The sequence below is a fragment of the Suricata suricatta genome, chromosome 2 (genome assembly GCF_006229205.1).
Source record: "Suricata suricatta isolate VVHF042 chromosome 2, meerkat_22Aug2017_6uvM2_HiC, whole genome shotgun sequence".
Lineage (NCBI taxonomy): Eukaryota > Metazoa > Chordata > Mammalia > Carnivora > Herpestidae > Suricata > Suricata suricatta.
This window is the reverse complement of record NC_043701.1, coordinates 13176311-13198919: the sequence shown is the minus strand read 5'-3', so window position 1 is coordinate 13198919 and position 22609 is coordinate 13176311. Positions and strand designations below refer to the sequence as shown.

The 22609-nt window shown below is 38.4% G+C and overlaps 1 protein-coding gene across 6 annotated transcripts in view; it reads right to left on the bottom strand.

Moving 5' to 3' along the window:
* BRAF (B-Raf proto-oncogene, serine/threonine kinase) overlaps positions 1-22609 on the bottom strand; it is a 144760-nt gene that overhangs the window by 61311 nt on the left and 60840 nt on the right. For 5 of the 6 annotated variants that reach the window (XM_029922542.1, XM_029922547.1, XM_029922560.1 and 2 more), the window contains 6 exons: positions 19061-19324; positions 13696-13799; positions 12763-12865; positions 8038-8186; positions 6947-7066; positions 31-190 (listed from right to left, as the gene is read on the bottom strand). In XM_029922542.1, coding sequence (XP_029778402.1) covers positions 31-190; positions 6947-7066; positions 8038-8186; positions 12763-12865; positions 13696-13799; positions 19061-19324 — 900 coding nt within the window. The remainder of the gene's footprint in view (positions 1-30; positions 191-6946; positions 7067-8037; positions 8187-12762; positions 12866-13695; positions 13800-19060; positions 19325-22609) is intronic. The other variant, XM_029922574.1, reaches the window with a different exon arrangement.

Genomic DNA, 22609 nt, shown 5'->3' with positions numbered 1-22609 from the left:
TCTTTAGTTCTATCAATGCTGGATACTTACATCAATATTGACAGGTTCTATCGTATTTATATGCACATTTGGAGCTGACGAAGACCGGTCTCGTTGTCCAAATTGATTTCGATGATCTTCATCTGCTGGTCGGAAAGGCTGTGGAATTGGAATGGATTTTGAAGGAGACGGACTGGTGAGAATTTGGGGCCTGGAAAAATCAAGTCATCGAAAGATAAGATTCAGAGCAACTTTACAGAGATAAAAACACAAAAAATGGGTGATCTAAAGATTTCTTTGTTTTCATATTCTCTAATAAAAACCCATAAAACTGCTGCATTAAAAACCCAGCAGTAGTGGTGTTTAAAAAACTAATATATGCCTATAATTAATACTGAAAAGCTGTTTTTGCTGAAGCACACCCTCCACAGACTAACAATGATAGGAACACTGATTTCTATTCAAGAGCTCCAAGGAAATCTACAAATGGCTAGAAATTACCTGTGGTTCATCACCTAAAGAAACTCTTTAAAGTTACACAAAAATCTCTAGATACTAGAGACTGACTAAATAATATTTGCTATTTTTTCCTACCTTTGCCATTTCTTGATAGCTAAAGTTACTAAAATGGAATTTTTGTGGAACGTATTAGGAAATTACATTTTGAATTTTTTTTTACATTTGTTTATTTTTGAGAGATAGAGCATGCACAGGGGAGGGGCAGAGAGAGAAAGAGACACAGAATCCAAAGCAGGCTCCAGGCTCTGAGCTAGCAGTCAGCACTGAGCCTGATGTGGGGCTCAAACCCGCAAACCATGAGATCATGACCTAAGCTGAAGTTGGACGCTCAACCAACTGAGCCACCCAGGCGCCACAGGAAACTACATTTTGAAAATACACCTGTGGATTTCAGGACCTGAAAGATGTACCTGTTACTTTACACAGAGTTGAATTAAAATCTTGAATAGCAAAAGACCATTTGCAAATCCAAAAGATGATCCGTATAGTGTCAATCTCTCATAGTTTAAAATTATTACCATGTCCAGTAATTGAGAGACATAAGAGAATCAAATACTAAGCACTAAAGCAAATCATTTTTAAAATTGTTTTTGATAAAATCATCAAAATAGGTGACAGAGTGATCTATTTTGTTACTGTAGATAAATAAATTCTATGATCCCTCATTGCCCTGGAATGAACCTGGCACTCACAGACCACACGCAAGTTTTGTGAGTAGACTGTAAATACCTGTGAGGAGTCTAGGCTCCTCGGAAAGGACATCCAAGGGAGCTGGGAAGGGAGGATCGTGTGTAAGAAAGGTATGGCTGTCTTGATGGGCTCTGTCAAGACCAATGAATGATGCAGTGTTAACAGCCTCTCTACAAAGACTGGTATCATTCCACCCCATTAACTATATTTTTATTGTTTTAAAATGTTTAGTTTTGAGAGAGAGAGAGAGAGACAGAGTGTGAGTGGGGGAAGGGCAGAGAGACATGGAGACACAGAATCTGAAGCAGGCTCCAAGCTGTCAGCACAGAGGCCTACGTGGGGCCTGAACCCACAGACCTTAAGATCATGACCTGAGCCAAAGCTGGACACTTAACCAACTGAGCCACCCAGGTACCTTCATTCCACCTCATTTAATGCAAACTTTATAACTAATCAGCATTATTTATTGGTTATTAAGACATAGCCAAAATGAAAGTGTGAAGGGAATAAAAAGACACTTTGTGAGGAGACAGGGTTTAGAAAGGTACAGGTGGAAAATATAGTAGAAAAGGTCTGAAGAGCCAAAGAAGCCAAATAGTGACAAAAAGTTTTTTTTGTTGTTTTGTTTTTAAGGTTCTGAATAAAGCATTTTAACAAAATCAAAATCACACCCATTTACTGTTTTACTCTTTGAAGTGCACTATTAAAGGTAGGGGAAGAAATTTTGAGCTTATTTGTTCATTCTAATGGAGTTCATTTAGAACTGGATTAAAAATAATAAGATATTATGTACTTTAGAAAGTTGGTATCACCCCGAGACAGATGGGCCTGGCCTTAAGAAAACTACCATGCTCTACTGAGTCTTTTTATTCTAATTATTGAGAAATTTTTAGTTTGTGACAGAGTCATCTTTATTTTTACTTTAGAAACCAATTATGCCTTTTGCTAAGGGATTCTGGGAACAGGTAAAAGAATGTACAAATGACAAAAATGGTTTTCTAAAAAAGTTTTGGAATGTGTACCTACTTTAAAAAAACTATAGTCTAATTTAAAGTCTCAAGGCAATAGTATACTTTAAGTTAGGACTTAAATGTGGAAAAAGCCTGAATTAACTGCAGCTACAAAGGGCAGCCTATTTAAGCTAACTGATCAGTCTACTATAATGGACCCGATGCAGGCGTTAAGTGGCAGCAAGTCATTTTTGAAAGTTACTGAATTAAGATTACAACTGCAGCATATAGTCTGTGACAAAGCAGCAACATGCAGTCAAGGGGCATTGGTTCAGAAGTAAGAGAAACAAAACCCTAGATTTAATCTGAAAACTTTTATTATCTAAAGAATGGATATATAAAAAGGTGAAGATATCTGTCTATTCACAAAATGAGAAAGACTCTATTTGGCAGCTGGTATCTACCACCACCCAGGAGAAGGTGTATGTTGGTCCATGAAATCAATTTACCTAGTGTAGATGCCAAGTGTATTATGATTTTGGAGGAAACTTCAAGTTTCCTGATGTCATTAAACATCTGAGCCACTGAGCCATGTCTTCTTCTTTTTTCCCCCTAAGTTTATTTTGAGAAAAGAAAGCGACCACAAATGGAACATGGGCAGAGAGAGAGAATACCTAGCAGGCTCCACTGTCAGGCAGAGCCTGGCATGGGGCTTGATCTTATGAACTGTGAGACCATGACCTGAGCTGAAATCAAGAGCTGGATGATGAACCAACTGAGCCAACCAGGTGCCCCTGAGCCATGTGCGAATCCCATGCTTCACAAGAGCAATCTTAGGATTATGACTTGGTTTCTCACAAACATTCTCCAAAAAGTTCAGTGAGTGTTGGGCCACCCAACACAAGAACTTCAGTCAATAACAGCTGTAGTTCCAATGGAAGTGAATTACCTGGAATTCTGATTCAGTCTTTTCTAATTCTGGTTACTGTAAACCAGTGTGTCTCTAACTCTCATAATTTCTGGGGCCTGATAAAATTGAGTTTCCACACTGGAATGTCTTTACCTGCACCAAGGCAATTTACACCCGGAAGTATGTTGGCCGCCAGTAAACTGGCTTTCTCCTGATGACACTTCTACCTATCTTGCTGCAAACCTCTTTAAAGCAGTATTAGATTGGGGCGCCTGGGTGGCTCTGTAAGTTAAACGTCCAACTTCAGCTCAGGTCATGATCTCACAGCTTAGGAGTTCAAGTCCTGTGTTGACAGCTCAGAGCCTGGAGACTGCTTTGGATTCTGTGTCCCTCTCTCACTCTGCCTCTCACCCACTCATGCTCTGTCTCTCTCTCTCTCTCTCTCTCTTAAGAATAAATAAAACATAAAAAAAAAGCAGTATCAGATTAAAAATTAAGAAAAATTTACCTCTAACCCTCTTCAGCAAATTACCACTTAGTTTAGATCTCATTTTCAATCTAGAATATTAAAAGTTTTTTTGAGGTGGGAGCACCTAGGTGGCTCAGTCGGTTGAGTGTCTGACTTTGGCTCCGGTCATGATCTCGTGGATTCTGAGTTCAAGGCTTGTGTTGGGCTCTGTGCTGACAGCTTGGAGCCTGGAACCTGCTTCAGATTCTGTCTCCCTCACTCTCTGCCCTCTGCCTCTCACACTCTCCTCTCTCTCTCTCTCTCTCTCTCTCTCTCTCTCAAAAATGAACATTAAAAAAACAAAACCTTCTTTTTTTTTTTTTTTAAGAACATTCAAATAGTTTTGGAGTGCCTGGGTGGCTCAGTTGGTTAAGGCTCCAACTTTGGCTCAGGTTATGATCTCACAATTCATGGGTTTGAGACCTGCAATAAGCTCTGTGCTGACGGCTCGGAGCCGCTTCAGAGTCTGTGTCTCCCTCTCTCTCTGCTCCTCCCTCGCTCATATTCTCTCTCTCAAAAATAAATAAACATTAAAAAAAAAAGAATATTGAAAGTTTTGGGGCACCTGGGTGATTCAGTTGGTTACGTGACTGACTTCAGCTCAGGTCATGATCTCGCAGTTCCTGGGTTCGTGTATTATAATTTTGGAGGAGCCTGATCCAGTTCCAGGCTCTCTGCTGTCAGCACAGAGCCTGTTTCAGATCCTCTGTCTCCTTCTCTCTCTGCCTCCCCCAACCCATCTCAAAAATAAACAAACATTAAAAAAAATATTAAAAGTGTTTAAAGTTTTGAAGCAAGGTGATCCCTCCTGTTCAGCAACATGTATATTTATTTATAAGTTTATTTATTTATTTTGACAGAAAAACAGTATGAGCAAGGGAGGGGGAGAGAAAGAGAATCCCAAGCAAACCCCATTCTGCCAGTGCAGAGCCTGATGTGGGGCTAGAACCCATAAACTGAGATCATGACTTGAACTGAAACCAAGAGTTGGTCACTTAACCAACTGAGCCACCCAGGCACTTCAGCAACATGTACATTTTAAAATGCTGACTTTTGGGGCGCCTGGGTGGCTCAGTTGGTTAAGCCTCCGGCTTCGGCTCAGGTCAGATCTCACGATCGTGGGTTCGAGCCCCGCATCGGGCTCTGTGCTGACAGCTAGCTCAGAGCCTGGAGCCTGCTTCCAGTTCTGTGTCTCCTTCTCTCTCTGCCCCTCCCCCTCTCATGCTCTGTCTCTCTCAGTATCAAAAATAAATAAAACAACAACAAAAAATTAAAATGTTGACTTTTTATACATTCACACATTCCACAGCATTTTTAAAAAGCAGAAAAGAATGTACCTCTAACTTTTAATTGAAAACTGAGCAATGCATCACTTCTCCAATGTCTTGGTTATTACGTCCATTATTCTATGTGTTTCGTGACCACAAGAATTATTAAGACTATTAACAAAATGCAAAGGAACAGCAATACAGAACCTGTTCTGTATTGGTTTCTATCTTTTCACAGGCACACACAGACACTCGTGACATAAAAGCATCAGGAAAACAAAAGTTTGGACATCTTTTTTATCATTTGCTCAAGACCAGAATGTACTTCAGTTTAGTTATAAATAAAATACTCATGGCATAGCAAATGGTTTCTCAATTTTAAAATAGCACCCCTACACTGGAAGGCACCTGCCCTGGATCATGACCATCATAAACCTTCAGGGAAGCCAAGTTAATTTCATTAAGGGGTTCTCTGACTCTGCTCACAGAACTAGGACCTGCCACTGAAAGGCATCATGGTCTACAGAGCTTGTCAGAAGCAAATGCCATAGCCAGACGATTAATTAAAAATCAAAACAAACAGTAACACTCAGATCTCCTAAGGAAGACACGGTGCATAAAACTCGTGACAGAGACAGCAGGAATGACAGGACTCCACTAGGGCAGGGAACTGTTACAACCTGACTGACTGACTCAACAAATAAATAAGTGGTCGCATTTTTAGTGTTTCAAAATAAATAAAAACATGTAGTCCTTAACACAAGTCTTTACTAAATTTTCTAGCCTATGAGACCTCTAGAAAGACTGGCTTTGTAAAATTAAAGGTCTCGGGATTATCCACTTACTTTTTTCTCTCTCTAGGTAGAAAGATAGCGTTATCTTGTGAAGAGAGGAAGGAAGCAGGGTTCAAACTGACAATAAAAATTTCTGATCTTAACTAATTATCTCTGCAATATTATAGAAGAAATGGCATCTGGGGACTTTTGTTAAACCATATGCTTCCAAATAGAGCATAATTTATTCTGCCTCAGATCCATCAAGGAATGAACATGCTGACCAATGTAACAAATTCTCCAAAATCCTAGTAGTTAGTAAACTCATCATCTTTTTTTCCTTTTTTCCCCCTACTATGAAGCTCGAATATATGATGCCTCTGTGTCATCTTTAAAGTCATTTTCTCATTTGTCTTCCACAACTAACAATACTGTTAAGTGTTTTCTTTGCGCTGTGTGCACACCCGTCCCTTCCCCACACTGCAACCGCCCAGTTCACGTCTTCACTGCCTCTCACTGTCTATGTCTATGAACACATCTGAGTTGGCCGTCCTCACCCCTGACAGTTTTGTCAGTCTATCCTTGCTACGTGGTGAGTCTTTCCTTAGAACCATTTTGATCAGGCTAGTTCTCCGCTCAAAAATCTTTACTTTTTCCCTTCTTGTGTTAAATTTTAAGCCTAAATTCTAGTCTGAATTTCAACACTCTTCACTATCTGGCTTTCCACAGGTTAGTTCTGAACTTAGATCAACCTTTGCTCACTCTCTCTCAAATCTAGCATCCCATCCCCTTTGTCTGAGCTATTTCTCCCTGCCATCCCACCACCCATCATCATACCTTTTGTTCCCTGGGCTCATCCCGATTCTTGAATTCATATCCCTTTTCTTCATTAAATGTTCCTGACTATACTCACTCTTCTCCCTTCTATAGTAAACAGGATAATACTTATGTCCTTCTCACATCGTCTAAAATATTACATCATGAGCTGCAGACTATTTTTAAATTGTTTGTTGTTGCGTCATTGGTTTAATGCTACTTTTCTAAATGGGAATCATAGATTTCCATATTTGATATTACCCAGTAAAGTGATGGGCACAAGGCAGGGACTCTAAATGACCTGCCGCTTGTTTTCTTCCCAAGGCTGGTCCTGGAACAGTCTATGTCAGTTTTAATTCCATGTGTCTGTACCAAATGCATGTACACATTTGCCTGAGGTGATAAAATAAGTTACCTGGAGAAAAATCTCTAATTTAACAGTCCAGTGTTGGAAAGGCTTATAATTAACCAAAAGATCCAAAAGAAACCAGCTCAAATAGCACTGTCATTGAACAGCAGGAGTCAAGTCATACCCAGTAGAGTCGGAGGGGGGTGCAGACGGGGACGACCCGGCTGTGAGGGCAGTCTCTGCTATGGAGGCCTCCTCCTGTGGTATTGGGTGGTGTTCAAAGAACTTGGAGACAAACAGCAAACTGTGAGGCAAAAACAAAAACAAAACAAAACAAACCTAACTTGTGCAAAACCCAGAAGCTTCACACACCAGAATACATTATAGAGTTAAGAGAAATATTTGAGATCAAATTCCACTTTCAGAAATGACTGTTAAATTTAATTAGTCGTATTTTGCCTAAAGGCTTATTTAAAAAAATTATATTGTACTTTGAAAGGCAAGCTTATAATCTAGAACTAATTGTTCTATCTTGCAAATTTCTATATATTAGAGGGGGAAAAATCATGCTTTATAGTTAAGGAATTAGAAGAAAATGTATCTACCGCTAGGTTAGATTACGTCAAATGTACTTTAAAGTACAGAGTTGAATTCTCTTTGCTCAAGTGATCAAGAAAATAATAAGACCTTAACAGTAGTAGCAGCAGCAGCAGCAACAATGAAAAAGATTGTAATAGACTTAGTCAGATCTATTAGAGAAACTCATAGACGCATAAAGCAAATAGAAGTTTTAGAAAGAGATACACTGGGTACAAAGATTTTATATCTTACTTTCAAATAAACTGGGCAGGGGAGGTTGAAGGAGAGAGAAAGTGAGAGAGAGAGAGAGAGAAAGAGAGAGAGAACACACATAATTTACAAAATAGTGACAGAATCAGAACCCCTGATCTGTGATTCAAAAATATAATGATTAACTTTATTGAAATCATACCCACTCTCCTCCCAAAAACCATCTATCAGTGATGTCTCTGGGCAAGGGAACTTTATTCATTAGAAGAGAATTAACGCATTAATGAAATGTAGAGCTGAGTCAGAATTACAATTTGGGGGAGCAGTACTGGCTGCACTACATAGTATTGTCTAGCACCCTTTTTTAATTCTCCCATAACTCTACTGGATACAAAATTCTCAGACTCTAAGATACTCTAGTTTCACATTAAGAAAAGCTAAATGTAAAATGGTAGATAGAAAAGAGATTTTTTAAAAATTACTTACTCAAGTTGGTCATAATTAACACACATCAGTGGAACCTCTGTACTACAACGCTGGTGAAATTTATAACCACAGGTTTGACAGCGAAAACCTTGGAAAAGCAGCTTTCGACAAAAGTCACAAAATGCTAAGGTGAAAAAAGTTTTCCGTACCTGCAAAGTAAAAACATCAGAGAGCATTTAAAAAACTTGCAAGACTCTTTTTAGACATCAACTTATTGACTCTCTTGCTTAAAATAACATATCTTTAATATGTTCATATCGTGAGAACTGCCTTACACATGAAGATACTAAAATGAAGACCAGGGGGTTCAAGACCATAGACGGACTATATGTATTAATGGCCCACTCAATATACAAGTAAAAAACTCAGAAGTCAAGAAAATGGAAAGTGAATCAAAGACTGCAAACTATTTTCAACTTGACTCCAGGAAAGTAAAAGTAGAGAGGACAAGGAGGGAACAGGGGGGTAGGAGAGGAGGGAAGGGGAGGAAGGGTGAGGGCACAACCACACAACGAGACGAGTTAAGCAATGCTGGGTGCTGCTGGCAGAACAAGAAACAATGGGATGTTATCTCCAGTTACAAAGATATCTGACAGAGGAACCTGTGCACAAAACAAAGAAACCAACAAAAAACCCAAAACTTCACACTGAAAGAGGGGAAGAAAGAAGTTAGGTTGTAACACTACAAATGAACTAATTCTCTATAAAATCAGGGATCAGTAAAGGACAGCCGAGGTTGATAAAGCAAGGAACTCTGGCTTAAAGTTACTACTTAGGAAAAGGAAAAAAACACCCAAAGAGCTTTAAGACAGAAACTGACTAGGATAAGGAGTAGGGAAATCATTTAAAAGTCAGTAAGAACCACTTTTAACAAATTATCAGAGGACTAGAACACATTTTAAATGCATTTGTGAACATTCCTCCATGGGAAACTTAAGCAGTCCATGTCAGAATCTACAACACAGGTCACATAATAAGAACTGTGTCACGGAGGCTCTATCCTGATAACTACCAAAGCCAGAAATTATTTTTTGAGTATTTGTTTTGCATACAGAATAAGCAGAAAATGTAAGAAAGATAAATACCAAAATGTTAACAGATGCTATTTCAGAGTGGTGAAAGCAGGGGTGACTCTACTTTGTCCTGTGTCTTTCTTATATATTTTCAATTCATCTCAGTGTCTCAGACAGTTTTAATCACAAAAACAATAGTAGTATTTTTACACGATGACCTAGGACATGCCTATATTCATATAACAGTATCTACCCTGACCATATACAATGTACATCAGAACTTTCTATAACATGCAAATGCCTTTCATGAGCCAGTAAGCTGATTTCAATCCCCACAGTTTACTAAACTCTTTTCAATAAACATGCACTTAACAGGATAAAAAGTTATGTAAAAATAACGTCTCATCAAGAAAATGATTATCTTGGCATATGATGCATTCCAGCTTTTTGAGAACATTCAGGTAATTTCAAGAGTGGCTCTTGTTTTCTTCACCTAAAAAAGGTCTATGTATCACTTTCTAGAGAACATAAAAGACAACTACTTGTTTTTAGCTTTTCCATCTGTCTCGGGATACACAAGAAATTAGAAAATCTTTAACATTTATGTGGCCATTATTCACCAACGCAAGGATTTCTCATATTTCTTGCAGAATCTAAGAAAATAGAACACAGAAAAATACAAAACATGTCTACAGTTATCATTGTAGAGTCACATGATCCTCTTTGCCAGCCCTTTCTCACTCATCTGATAATCTGTTGAGTTTCATGGAGCCCTAATTTCTTTTTTCATTAATCTACTCACTTAGAGTCTTTCTTCCTGCTACTGACTTCTACTTGAAACCTGTGAGTACCAGGCTGTTAGAGTACAGTATAGGAGGAAAAAAAAAAAACCCCAACACAAGGCAAGAGGGGAGGAAGAAGGGAAGCAGAGAGGAGTGGAAATGAGAAGAAGCAAACGTGGGTGTGCAGGCGTATAAACTGTGACATACACTTGAATATATGCGTATACTCTTGTCAATAAAAGTGGGCACAGGAAGGCAGATTTTCTTGTTTTTCTACCTTTCTTGCCACCTCATCCCTGTCCGTTCCCAGGGACTCTGGAATTCAGGCCATTGCTTTTATAACGGACTCTATGGAACCAGGAGGCATAAAAAAGCAGCTTTCCTAGAGTAGCCAGCAAAATCCAGCACCGAGAAGCAAAGAGGAATTTGTTCCCTTTCTTCAGCAGAACACAGGCTTTCCTCTGCCTCTACACAGCACGCAGAGCACGGCCCTGAAACCCAAATCCAATCCCAGGTCTCCCCTGCTTACAAGCATTCACTGTCAGTTATTTTGGAGGGAAGTCCACATCTTGAACACGCCTTACAAAGACTCCTGCGAGCTGCACTCTTACTCCAGGCCTGACTCCTGCTGCCCTGTAACAACCCCTCTCCAGTGTCACGCCGTCCCCTCAACTTCTCTCCGGGCTGATGAGGACATGCTTTCTCACTGTTCCTTCCGTGAGAGTATTCCTCCTCATCCACAGCGCCTCAGCTTAGACAGTTCTTCCTTTGAGAAACTTTCCTGATCCTCCAAGGCCAGGGGAGGAGTCTCTACGCCGTGCCTCTACTGTACTTTATACGTATGCAATAATTAAGAGTGTTTATGAAATGTTCTTATCGAATCATCTCTTTAGTCTAAGGTGAGGATATTGTTTTCCTCATTCATTGTCATATCTCCAGATCAGAAACTGTTGGCAAATGGAGATTCTCAATAAATATTTACTGGCACGTCTCCAACTGTGTTGTGAGGGTTTCCATACTCTGGAACCAGGCTGCAGTTTGTTTTCATTCTCTTGTGCAAGGACCTTCTGAGGCACTACCTGAACTTTAGATCTTTTACCTCCTCTTAACTCATTTCTAGCTAAGAAGAATAATTAAGAAAAAGAGTAGTAATCATCATGAAACGTAAGCTACACTGTTTTGGGATTTAAAAAACTTAAAATTATCTTCAGATGTATCCACTCTCTATAAATTAAAAAAAAAATCAATAGTAATGAACTTGGTAGGTCATCATTAAAAACTACTTGCTACATAGTAAATCTGACTGACATTCATCAGCCGGGGTTGGGCTCAGAATCTGGAGCCTGCTTCAGATTCTGTGTCTCCTTTTCTCTTTGCCCCTTCCCCACTCTCTGTCTCTCTCTCAAAAATAAACAAATATTTGAGGTACCTGGGTGGCTCAGTCAGTTAAGTGTCTGACTTCAGCTCAGGTCATGATCTCGGTTCATGGGTTCAAGCCCTGTGTCAGGCTCTGTGCTGACAGCTCAGAGCCTAGAGCCTGCTTCACATTGTGACTCCCTTTCTCTCTCTGTCCTTCCCCTGCTCATGCTTTCTCTCTCTCAAGAATAAACATAAAAAAAGTAATAAATAAACATAAAAAGATGCCTTATTTATTGAAGCACAAAGTATTCGTCATTAATGGAGCCCTGAAAGCACAAACCCCCAAGGAAATCAGCTCATCATCCATGTGCTTTAGGAGTCCAGCTGTACTGATCACCACAGCACACGGTGAAGCACTTGAGGCCCAAAGGTTAGCAATAACTATCCATCTAGAAAAAAGAAACTATTGTCAAAATTCCATCTATAATAGAAAGAAGTGCATTCCTGCCTTCCACATCATTCGACTCCTGGCTTCTGCCTAGCCTTTAGAGGGTAAGCTCTCAAACTCTGGGCACTCATCTCTAAGGTGCAGATGTCCCACATTCCAGGTCTCATGCTGGTGACATTTAGCTTCAGGCTAGGTTCCAGCAAATGCAAACCCCAGATGAGGGGAGAAGAACTCAAGGAGAGCAACTCCACTTCCATTAACTCATCCTTCAGAAACATTTACACAAGTGTATTAAGCTGTATGCAAAAATTCTGGTTAGCCCTGTACAAAACAGATTTAAAAGCACCTTATATATCTATTAATAGAGGATGGTTAAATATGGACTATTATCCAATCATTATAAACATAAAGCTAGGTGTAGTGATGTGGAAAGAGATGTGGAAAGAGATCAATGATGCACTGCTGAGTTTTTTTTAAGGTAAAGTATATCATGCAGAACATGACTCCATCTTTAGTTTAAGGAAAGAAATGGAAGGGAAGGGAAGGGCAAGGAAGGGAAAGAAATAAGAGAAAGGAAAAAACTTTGGGCTCACAGGTATAAACACACATTTGTATAAAGAAAGAGTTTAGAAGACTACAAAATAACTAACAAATGTTTGCCCTAGTAGGTATTTTCATTTTTTTACTTGATATACTTTTGTACCATTCAAACTTTCTTTTTAGTTCTTTAAAAAGAAATTTTTTTTTGAGAGAGAGAGCGCATGCACGTAGGGGGTGCGCAGAGGGAGAGGGAGAGGGTGCGTCTTAAGTCCACCACGTGACTGTGAGAGCAGGACCCTCGCCAAATCAAGTAGACGCTTAACTTACTGAGCCACCCAGGTGCCCCTTCTTTTTAGTCTCCTTTGATGAATGAAAGACATCTATTGCTTTTTCAAATTAGAAAGAAAGTATATGATTAAAATGAAACTCTTGTTTAAATACAAGGTTTTTAAAGAACTGATGTTAACTTAGGTAAAATATCAATCCTTAAATTACTCGTGCATATTGCATATTCCTTAAATAAAAATTCATGCGCAAGAGCTCGAACGTTTCTGACATTTAGAAAAACTGTACAAGTACGTACAAAGTTGTGCGTTGTAAGAGGGACGTTTTCCAACACCTCTACATGCAGTTCCTCTCCGGTGAGCCAGGAGATGTCAGTGTCCCAGCCGATGGGTTTCTTCTCTCTGGAAAGTGTGGACACAGCCTTTCTTGGTTAGCTCGCCTACAAATCTGCACATGCCTCATGCTGAAGATGTGAACACCAGTTACTGAGGGGCTAGTAATGGTGAGGGAGGTTTGGCTCCCTGGTCTTCCATCGTTAGAAATTTAAATGGCAATAAATTAATTTTTAAGTTTACCCCAAATAAATGTATCACTCTTGGACAAACAGCAGGGTAAAGAGATGTAGTCTTTTCTTCAAGTCAGCTCCAGAAAAGACCTACAACAGCAGAAAATTGATTGTTCCTAGGGTCCCCCCTCCAAAAAAAAAATATATCAAAGGTACGGATTTGTCTATCCATTAAAAAAAAAAAGAGCACTCAAGGGACAACATGCCCCAAAAAGGGTATTTTTTTTTTTTTTAAACAGGATTCAAAATTTGGGGGGGGGGGGGTCTTGGCACAATTTTAGACAGTTTTCTGAAAGAAAAATATTTAATATAAAAAGTTTATTTTGATAAGCCTTTTGCGAAACTAGGACTTTATATTAAAAAACAGGGCATGGGGAAGAGTCCATTATTCAAATTAAGTCACACTCTACACAGTTCAAAAATTTTAAGATTCTCAAACATCAGATAAAGATATTTGTTCAGAATAACAAGCTCCCACACAAAATGATCTAATGTTAACCCCTCAAAAGGCCAGCAAGTTTTCTTAGGCTAACTTAATTTTTTTTCCCTGAACTTAAATTTTATCACCCTAGGTTTGGGTAAAGATGCTACAGAAAACCCCAAAGTTCAGTGTCTGAGGTTTTTTTGCCTTTGTAAGCAGAATTTCACATCACATACAAACCATACCCATCCTGAATTCTGTAAACAGCACAGCACTCTGGGATCAGACCTCTCATCATCAGAGCTTTCTTTAAACTGTCCCGGACTGTCACTCCACATCTTGCGGGTACCTACGGTATCATAAATATATGGTATGAGGTAAAAGGAACAAATTATATGTTTTTCATATCATTTCAAAAAGCTTGATACCTTACCCTTACAATACCTTTCTTTAAAATGTCATATGGGTCACTATGTCAGATACAGTATCATTTATCGAGCTAACTTCATATTAAAAAAATATTATGACTCAAGTATCTACTATTCACTAACTTAAAGCAAAACTGATTTTTCTTTTTATTAAAATTATGAAATATTTTGTACATATAAAAAGAGAACAGAAAAGTAGAACAGATTCCTATATACCCACCACTGAAAAATAACAAGTCAACATATAAAGCAAAATCAATTAAGAACATTTTTAAAAAATTTGAATACAGCTGACACACATTACATCAGTTTCAAGTGTACAACAGTGATTCAACTTCTCTATACATTATGCTGTGCTCACAAGTGTAGGTACTGTCACCATACATTAGAATAGTATCATTGACAATATTTCCTATGCTTTTCATCCCCATGACTTATAAATTCCATTAGCTGTGAGTATCTTCCCCACTCCCCTTCACCCATTTTGCCTATCCCTCTATTCTCTGGCCCTCTGGCAGCCATCACTTTGTTCTTTGTAGCTCTAGGTCTGCTTATGCTTTGTGTTTGTTTTCTTTTGTAGATTCCACATGCAAGTAAAATCATATGGCATGTGTCTTTCTCAGTCTGATTTATTTTACTTAGAATAATACCCTCTAGATCCATCCATGTAGATGCAAATGGCAAAAGCTTATCTTTTTCTAATGTTTATTCATTTTTGAGGGAGGGAGGGGGAGAGAGAGAGAGCGAGCGAGCAAGTGGGGCAGGGGCAGAGAGAGACAGAGAGACACAGAATCTGAGGCAGATTCCAGGCTCCAAACTGTCAGCACAGAGCCCAACGCAGGGCTCAAATTCAGGGACCACAAGAGCTCATCCTCTTTTATGGTTTTGTAATATTCCTCTGTGTGTGTGTGTGTTTGTGTGTGTGAGAGCGAGCGAGCGAGAGAGAGAGAGAGAAGGAGGGAGGGAGACTGCTGTGACTAGGACCTCTAATACTACGTTGAATAAAACATATTATTCTTTCTTTTTTTTTAATAGTAGCCATTCTAATGGGTGCTACAAGTGGTAGCTCCTTGTAGCTTTGATTTACATTTTCCTAATGATTACTGTTGAGCATCTTTTCATGTGTTTGTTGGCATTTGTATATCTTCTTTGGAGAAATGTCTATTTAAGTGCTTTCCCCTTTTCTTAATTGGGTCATTTATGGGTTTTTGTTGTTGTTGTTGTTGAGTTGTAGGCATTTAAAAAAATACATTCTGAATATTAATTAACCCCTTATCATATATGTATTTGCAAATATGAAAATAAGTTCTTATTCCATAAGTTGTCTCTTCACTTAGATGATTGTATTCTGATTCACAGAGTTTTGTGGGTTTTTTTTTTTAAATTTAAATTCATGTTAGTTAACGTATAGTGTAGTATGGGTTTCAAAAGTAGAATATAATGATTCATCACTTACATACAACACCCAGTGCTCATCCCAACAAGTGCCCTCCTTAATACCTATCACCTATCTAGCCCATCCCCCCACCCACCTCCCCTCTATCAACCTTCAGTTTGTTCTCTATAGTTAAGAGTCTCACAGGGGCGTCTGGGTGGCTCAGTCAGTTAAGCGTCCGACTTTGGCGCAGGTCATGATCTCACAGTTTGTGGGTTCAAGACCCACATCGAGCTCTGTGCTGACAGCTCATAGCCTGGATCCTGCTTCGGATTCTGTGTTTCCCTCTCTCTGTGTGCCTCCCCCATTCATGCTCTGTTTCTGTCTCAATAATAAATATCGAAAAAAATTAAAAAAGAGTCTCATTTCATTTCCCTCCCTGTTATTTTAATTTTCCTTCCCTTCCCCTATGTTCATCTGTTTTGTTTCTTAAATTCCACGAGTGATATCATGATATGTGTCTTTGTCTGACTTATTTCATTATTTCTGTTTTTACATATGCTGCCTGTACTTTTGGTGTCTTACCTAAAAATACTACTGCCAAATCCAGTGTTGTGAGGCTTTTCCTCTATGTTTTCTTCTAAGGGTTTTATAGTTTCAGCTCTTATGTTTATGACTTTGATCTATTTTGAGATAATCTGCATACAGTGTAAGGTAAGGGTCTGACTTCATTATTTTGCATGTGCATATCCAGTTTTCCCAGCACCATTTGTGGAAGGATTTTTCCTCCCCCCACCCCTCCCGAGGGGCTGTGGCACTCTTGTCAAAGATTCTTTGACCATATACATGATCATTTATTTCTGGACTCTTTATTTCATTGATTTATATGTCTTTTGTCTATGCCACTCAGTAGGCATGAAAAAAGTTTTAAGATCAGGAAGTGTGAGACCTCCAACTCTGCTCTTTTTCAAGAATGCATGGCTATTCAGGATTCCTTGAGCCTCCACATGAATTTCAGGATGGATTTGTCTATGTCTGCAAAAAGCACTGCTAGGATTTTAAAGGAACTGAGCTAAAGAAAACTGCCAAATTGTTTTCCATGGTGACTGTACCATCAAATAGCCCCACCAGCAGTGTATAAAAATTTGTTATCCAATATAATAGTTGCCAACAGTTGGGATGACCACTCTTTCATTCCAGCCATTCTAGAAGGCATGTCATGATGTCTTGAACTTTTAGTTTGCGTTCCCCCGATGACTAATGATGTCGAATATCTTCTCATGTGTTTATTTACTATACATATCTTCTTTTGTGAAGCACCTGCTCAAATCTTTTGTCTATTTTTTGAGTTGTTTGCTTTCTTACTTTGAGTTCAAAGAGCGCTTTATAATGCTCTGGATACAAGTCCTTGATCAGATATATGTTTTGCAAAAATTAGTCTCTGGTTTGTCTTTTTTACTGTCTTAACACTGTGTTTCAAAGAGCATTACGTTTTTAATTTCAGTGAAGTCCAGTTTATGAATATGTTCATTATGGATTTGCTTTTGGTGTCTTATTTATGAAATCACTGCCAAATTTGAAGTCACTGAGGTTTTCTCCTATCTTTTCTTCTATAAATTTTATAGTTTTAGGTTTAATTTTTACTTTCCATTCCTTCATCTATATTCATAAAGTACTTTTTGGGTATTTCCATCAAGCAGAGCATGGGAAAGGTAAATTCCTCCTCTGGAAATGCCTTTTTTGTTGTAGCTTCAACTCATACTTTAGCTAAGCAACTTACAGGCATCTCTCAGCTTTCTGAGTTTAGTATTTTATTGTCTTCTGGCGTCTCTGGCTGCTACACTAAATTTTTTTTTAGTTTTTAAATTATAGATAATTCTTCCCTGGATGGTTTTAAAATAGTGTTCTCTCATTTTGTTATGTCTAATAATTATGGACTAAAACTTACTTATACAATTCAGGGCCTGTGTTTCCCAAATCGTTAGATTTGTGTCTTTCACAAACATTAGGCATCATTTCTTTGAATTCTGCTCTACTCCTTTATTTCTGTTCTCAGCTTCTGGAACTCCTCTCAGGCATATAGTGAAACTGTTCATCTTTCATACCTCTTAGCCTCTCTTTCATATTTTCTTTGACTCTTTCCTTTCACAGTTTACTAATTCTCTCTTCAGTTGGATTTAATCTACTTTATCTTATCCACTTCATTTTTTAAAACAAATATTCTAATTTTTATTTAGCATTTTGACAGTTGTTCTCTAATATTCTGTAACTATTTGAGATACTGAAATTTTATTTAAAGTTGCTTTGCTACTTCATTAAATCAGATGTTCATTAGTTTTTGTTCCTTAGTGAAAACTGTTTCTTTTGAACTTTCTCTTTTTCCTTTGGTATATGTTTTTGTATTTTTCCAACTCTATTAGGAAAATTTCCAAACACAGAAAATTAGAAGGAATGATACTATTAACATCCAAATTCTCTCTACTTAGATTCTAAAATATTTTTCATAGATGGTAACTCTCATCCAGTGAGTTAAAAATTTTACCACCACCTAGAAGTCCTCTTTGGTGTCTTCGTAGGAGTCCTGCTGGTTCTAAGTCTTCTAATGCACTGATAGCCTCTTTCCTTGTATATTTCATACCATGGGATTTTGAACTTGTCAGTGGACATTATCTATATGAATTTCATGAGACCTAGATTGGCCAAAGGGGGTTTGCATTCGCTTCTACTCAGTGCCTGAGTGCTATTATCCCTCCAGGACCAGTTGTTGCACTGAAAGTTCCTGGACAGTACCCATGAGGATAAATATGAATCCCATAGCAGGATGAGAACAGGCCTACAATTAGGAATTCATAAGGGAAGCTTTAAGCTTTATCTGGACCACTGGTGAAGACAGACAAGTTTCATTGTTATTTATGTATGCTGAGTAAGTAGATTCTCTTCCAGTTCACCCTTCTGCTGAAGATAAAGCTCCTCAAAGGCTCAGTTTTGGATCTGAATTCCGACTACCTTTGTGGCACTGGCCGAAGGCCCAGTCCTGCACCCCCACACAATGACACATCCCTTTGTTGCACAAGGTGACAAACTTCAGCAGAGGCCACTGTAGCTTCCAGACTATAGCCCAGTTATCAAACTTTTTCTATGAAAATCTAGCATTACTACTAACGCTGTGTGAGGAAAAAATAAATAAAACTACTTTGACTTCAGTTGTATTTGGAAATGAAAAGGTTTTTTATTAACTTCAAAAGCAACCACATGCATTTTTTAAAAGCAGCGATGTATATAGATGCATTATTTATAAAAGGGAATGACAGTATTTGTATTCAAGGATTATAGGCCATCCATAAAACTGTGCAGATTTCCATTCTTTAAATGTTACTTACAGATGATCAGCAAAAGTTATGCAGACAGAGGAAAAATATCAAGCACACTAAAAGGCCAACACTGATAAGTCCAAATAGGGATTTGCAAGGGCAAAGAACAAAGCTTACCTGACAAATGTTAAATAACAAATGAGCTCAAGTCTTAAAATTCTTTTTGATTCTGAACTAGTACTTAGGCTTGAGCCTGGTTCAAGTTTGGCAGGTAGGTTAAAACATCAAATCTGACACTAAACACAGTACAATTTGTTCCAGTTAAGAGACACAGACATTGGCACCAATTAATTATGTCTTTTCCTCTCCTGTTTGAAATGGATGCCTCCATTTGCATGGCCACGGAGTATGGAGCGATAACATATTTCATTTTCAACAACTACTCTTTCTGAAAAACACAAAGAAAAAGCAACGATGATATTAAAAGTTGACTCACCACTGTCCTCTGTTTATTGGGCAGGAAGACTCTAACGATGGGCTTTTGTGGTGACTTGGGATTGCTCCGTGATACATCTGTGGGATTTTGAAAAACTGAAAGAGATGAAGGTAGCACTGAAAGGCTAGAAGAGGAAGAAGATGTAACGGTGTCCGTTGATGCAGAGCTAGAAACAGAAAAATCAGTTCCATTCCCCAGGGATTCCAATAACTGTTGTTCTCTCTGTTGGAGGGCATCTAGCTTGCTGGTGTATTCTTCATAGGCCTATAAAATAAAGTAGACTTACATTGAATCTTGACTTTTTCCTGACAGTAACAAAAGGAAATGTGAAATTAAATCTTTGATTATAATCTCTTTATAATCTAGCTAAACGGGGTTTTAAGTACAAGTTACAAAATCAGTGCTGAAAGTACTGTAAATTAATATGTCTTCTTTTAAATTAATAAATTTTGTGTGACAAGACAGTACATCGCATTGAGAAATCAACAAACATATAAATGTCCATGAATGTTAATTTTAAAATGTATTTACAATATTCTGGTCATAATGCAATTAAAAACTTTTTTTAATGTTTATTTATTTTGAAGACAGAATGTGAGCAGGAGAGGGGCAGAAAGAGAGGGAGACACAGAGTCTGATGCAGGCTCCAGGCTCTGGGCTGTCAGCACAGAGCCTTATTTAGGGCTTGAACCCACGAACCATGAGGTCATAACCTACGCCTAAGTCAGACACTTAACCAACAGAGCCACCTGGATGCCCCTGGTCATACTGCAATTTAACTTCCAAACCACATATCAGACATAAGGTGAAATACTATACTAAATCAAGGATAAGTACTCTCACAATTAAAAATTTTTTTGTGTGTGGAAATTGTATGCATATAAAGTTTCATACCTTCCTGCCCTCCAAAGAACAGAAGGAGAAGTTAAAAAGGAGATAAAAAGGTTAAATGAGACTTGTCAAAATATAAGACTCAGGTAGTGTCATATCTCACCGTTACCACCAAAATCCCCTGAGTAGGGGTTAGAAGATGTATAACTGCCACCTTCTTTCTGAAATAGGTATTAGTTAAAATACTTTATTCACTTCACTATGGATCTCTGATGATCCCAACAAATACTGCTTAGAGAATAAAATTTTATTTGAAAAGGTGGTTTACACGCTGCAGTCAAGAAATTCTGGCGCCATTTCTAGAAGTTTTATTTGATTAAAGCTATCAAGTCAAATGACCACATAAGATACCATATTCTAAAAGCAATAAGAATTCTGAAAACAGAGTGATACTGAAAGTAAAGAGATGGAATAAGCTAGAATATATACGTCCACAGTTCTTCAGGGCAGTAGCAATCACCCTCCCCCACACCATGGTCCACCGTTTCTCTGTACCATCATACAAAGATGTAATACCACAAACATATATAAAAGGCTACAAGGGAGAATTAAAGATTTTAAAATTTCTCATCACTCAAGGAGTTTATTATTGCACAGAAGCAGGTGGATATATTTTAATATGTTTAAGTGTTATACATGAGAAATAACGGATATTCTTGATACAAGGTGAGAATAAGGTAGGATTATGTTAGCATTTAGATAGAAGGAGTTAAGTGGGGGAGAGGAGAGTACTGTGTACAGGAGAAATTCTGCAACAGAGTAAAGAGGTAGGAAATTTTAAGGCACGGAGGAAAAACTATAGACTAGTATAGCTGCATGCAATTCCGTCTCTGGAACATAGCAAGGGATCAACATATGTTTGTGGAATTAAATGAAGAAGAGCAACCCAGGGAAACAAGTAATAAAACTGGAAAAGTGGGTAAGGGGTCAGCTTGTAGAGGGTGTCTGTATCATGCGATGAAGCCTGAACGTCATTCTCTAAGCAAAGGCGGATTCTCAGAGATAGGGCAGAATGAAGGAGAAATTTGATTTCAATGAAGACCACTCATTGCACTTGCTATGCTAGATCTTAAAATATAATACTGACAAACAAAGGAGGAAAAATAGTAAAATGAGTCACTGAAGTTAAGGGCCTAAACCACATCTAAAAGCCCTCTCCTTTATAACCTATGAGCTACCCTAACCTGATTCTAGAAATGTTTCATAGCATTTTCAAGCATTATAATCAAATCAATTCAAAACGCTCTGAACTGTATTTTGTATTAGCTTTCAGTTCCAGGGGCTATTACTTAAGAACATCTCTTTCAGTATGACCCACTTATCAAGTCTTTAATTAGTCAATTAGTATATACCGAGCAAACACGTGCCTGGTGCTGTTTGGGGCTCAAAGTACAAAAATAAAGACTGACACAATTCCTGACCTAGGAAGGTCACATACAGTCTGGGAGATAAAAATTCTCCCTTGCATGTATCGAGTCTTATTTACTATCATCTGGGCAAGTACACTTACCACACAAAGTGAGCCTTAGGGAAATGGAATGCACTGACACAATAAATTTTCAAATGTTATTTCTTTATCAAAATGTTAGTCTTAATTTTTGAAAACATACTGTTCCCACCATTGTAGCTTACAAGCTATTATTTCACTGCATTTATCAATAGCTCTTTCCTTTTATTGAGTACAAAGCAGTTATTTATTCCCCGGCTATCCATCCTCACACTTGCAATCTGTCAAGGCACTTTGACCTGGCTCAGCTCATTTCATCCCATTATCCCTGATGCACTCAGTGTGAATTACTCTTTTAACATTCCTGCCTTGAAGTTTTCGAAAATTCTTATTTCTAAAAGTATTTCTTCTCATTCACCTTCCAGATGATGACAAGGCCTCAGTTTGGCACCTTCCCTGTCCCGAACACACCTTCTCAAGTTCCCATCTTGCTTCCTTAATCGGTTCATGATCTCCCATTAATCCCTTTAAGTTTCTTAAATTTGGGCCTGGACTGTCTTATTGCCCCCACTCTGTGGCTCACCATTTCAATAATGCCACTGGTAACATCCCTGATTGTCTAAATTTTACTCTTTTACCATCTTGTTTGTCAAATACAAATCTGGGGTAAATTCTAACCATTCAATTATTCCATTCTTTCTCTCAGGTTACCGCATACTGCTGGAGAAGACAGTAAGACGAGACCAATTAGTGCCATTATCAAGTCGTGGAAACCAGTCCTTTATACTGCGACCTGAAAATGTTTACTTATTTTTAACATCATCATATGACATTTTTCACAATACTTACTCCAACCTTTTCTATGCTTCTCTGGATCCTTACCTTCATCACCCAATCTTTAATTCACTCAGAAAATAGCATTACCTTCAAATTTACTCCGAAGGTCAAAGCCATCAAATAAAAGCCTCCTCTTCTTTCTTTGTCCAAGCAATTCTCCACACCTTTCCCTATCCCTCTTTTAATTTTTTTTAGAGAGAGAGCACGCGAGTGGGGGAGAGGGGCAGATGGAGAGAGAAAATCTTAAGCAGACTCCATGCTCAGTATAGAGACTGATGCGGGGCACGATCCCAGGGACCCAGGAGCATGGCCTGAGCCGAAATCAACAGTCAGACGCTCAACCGACTGAGCCACTCAGGTGCCCTCCCCATGTC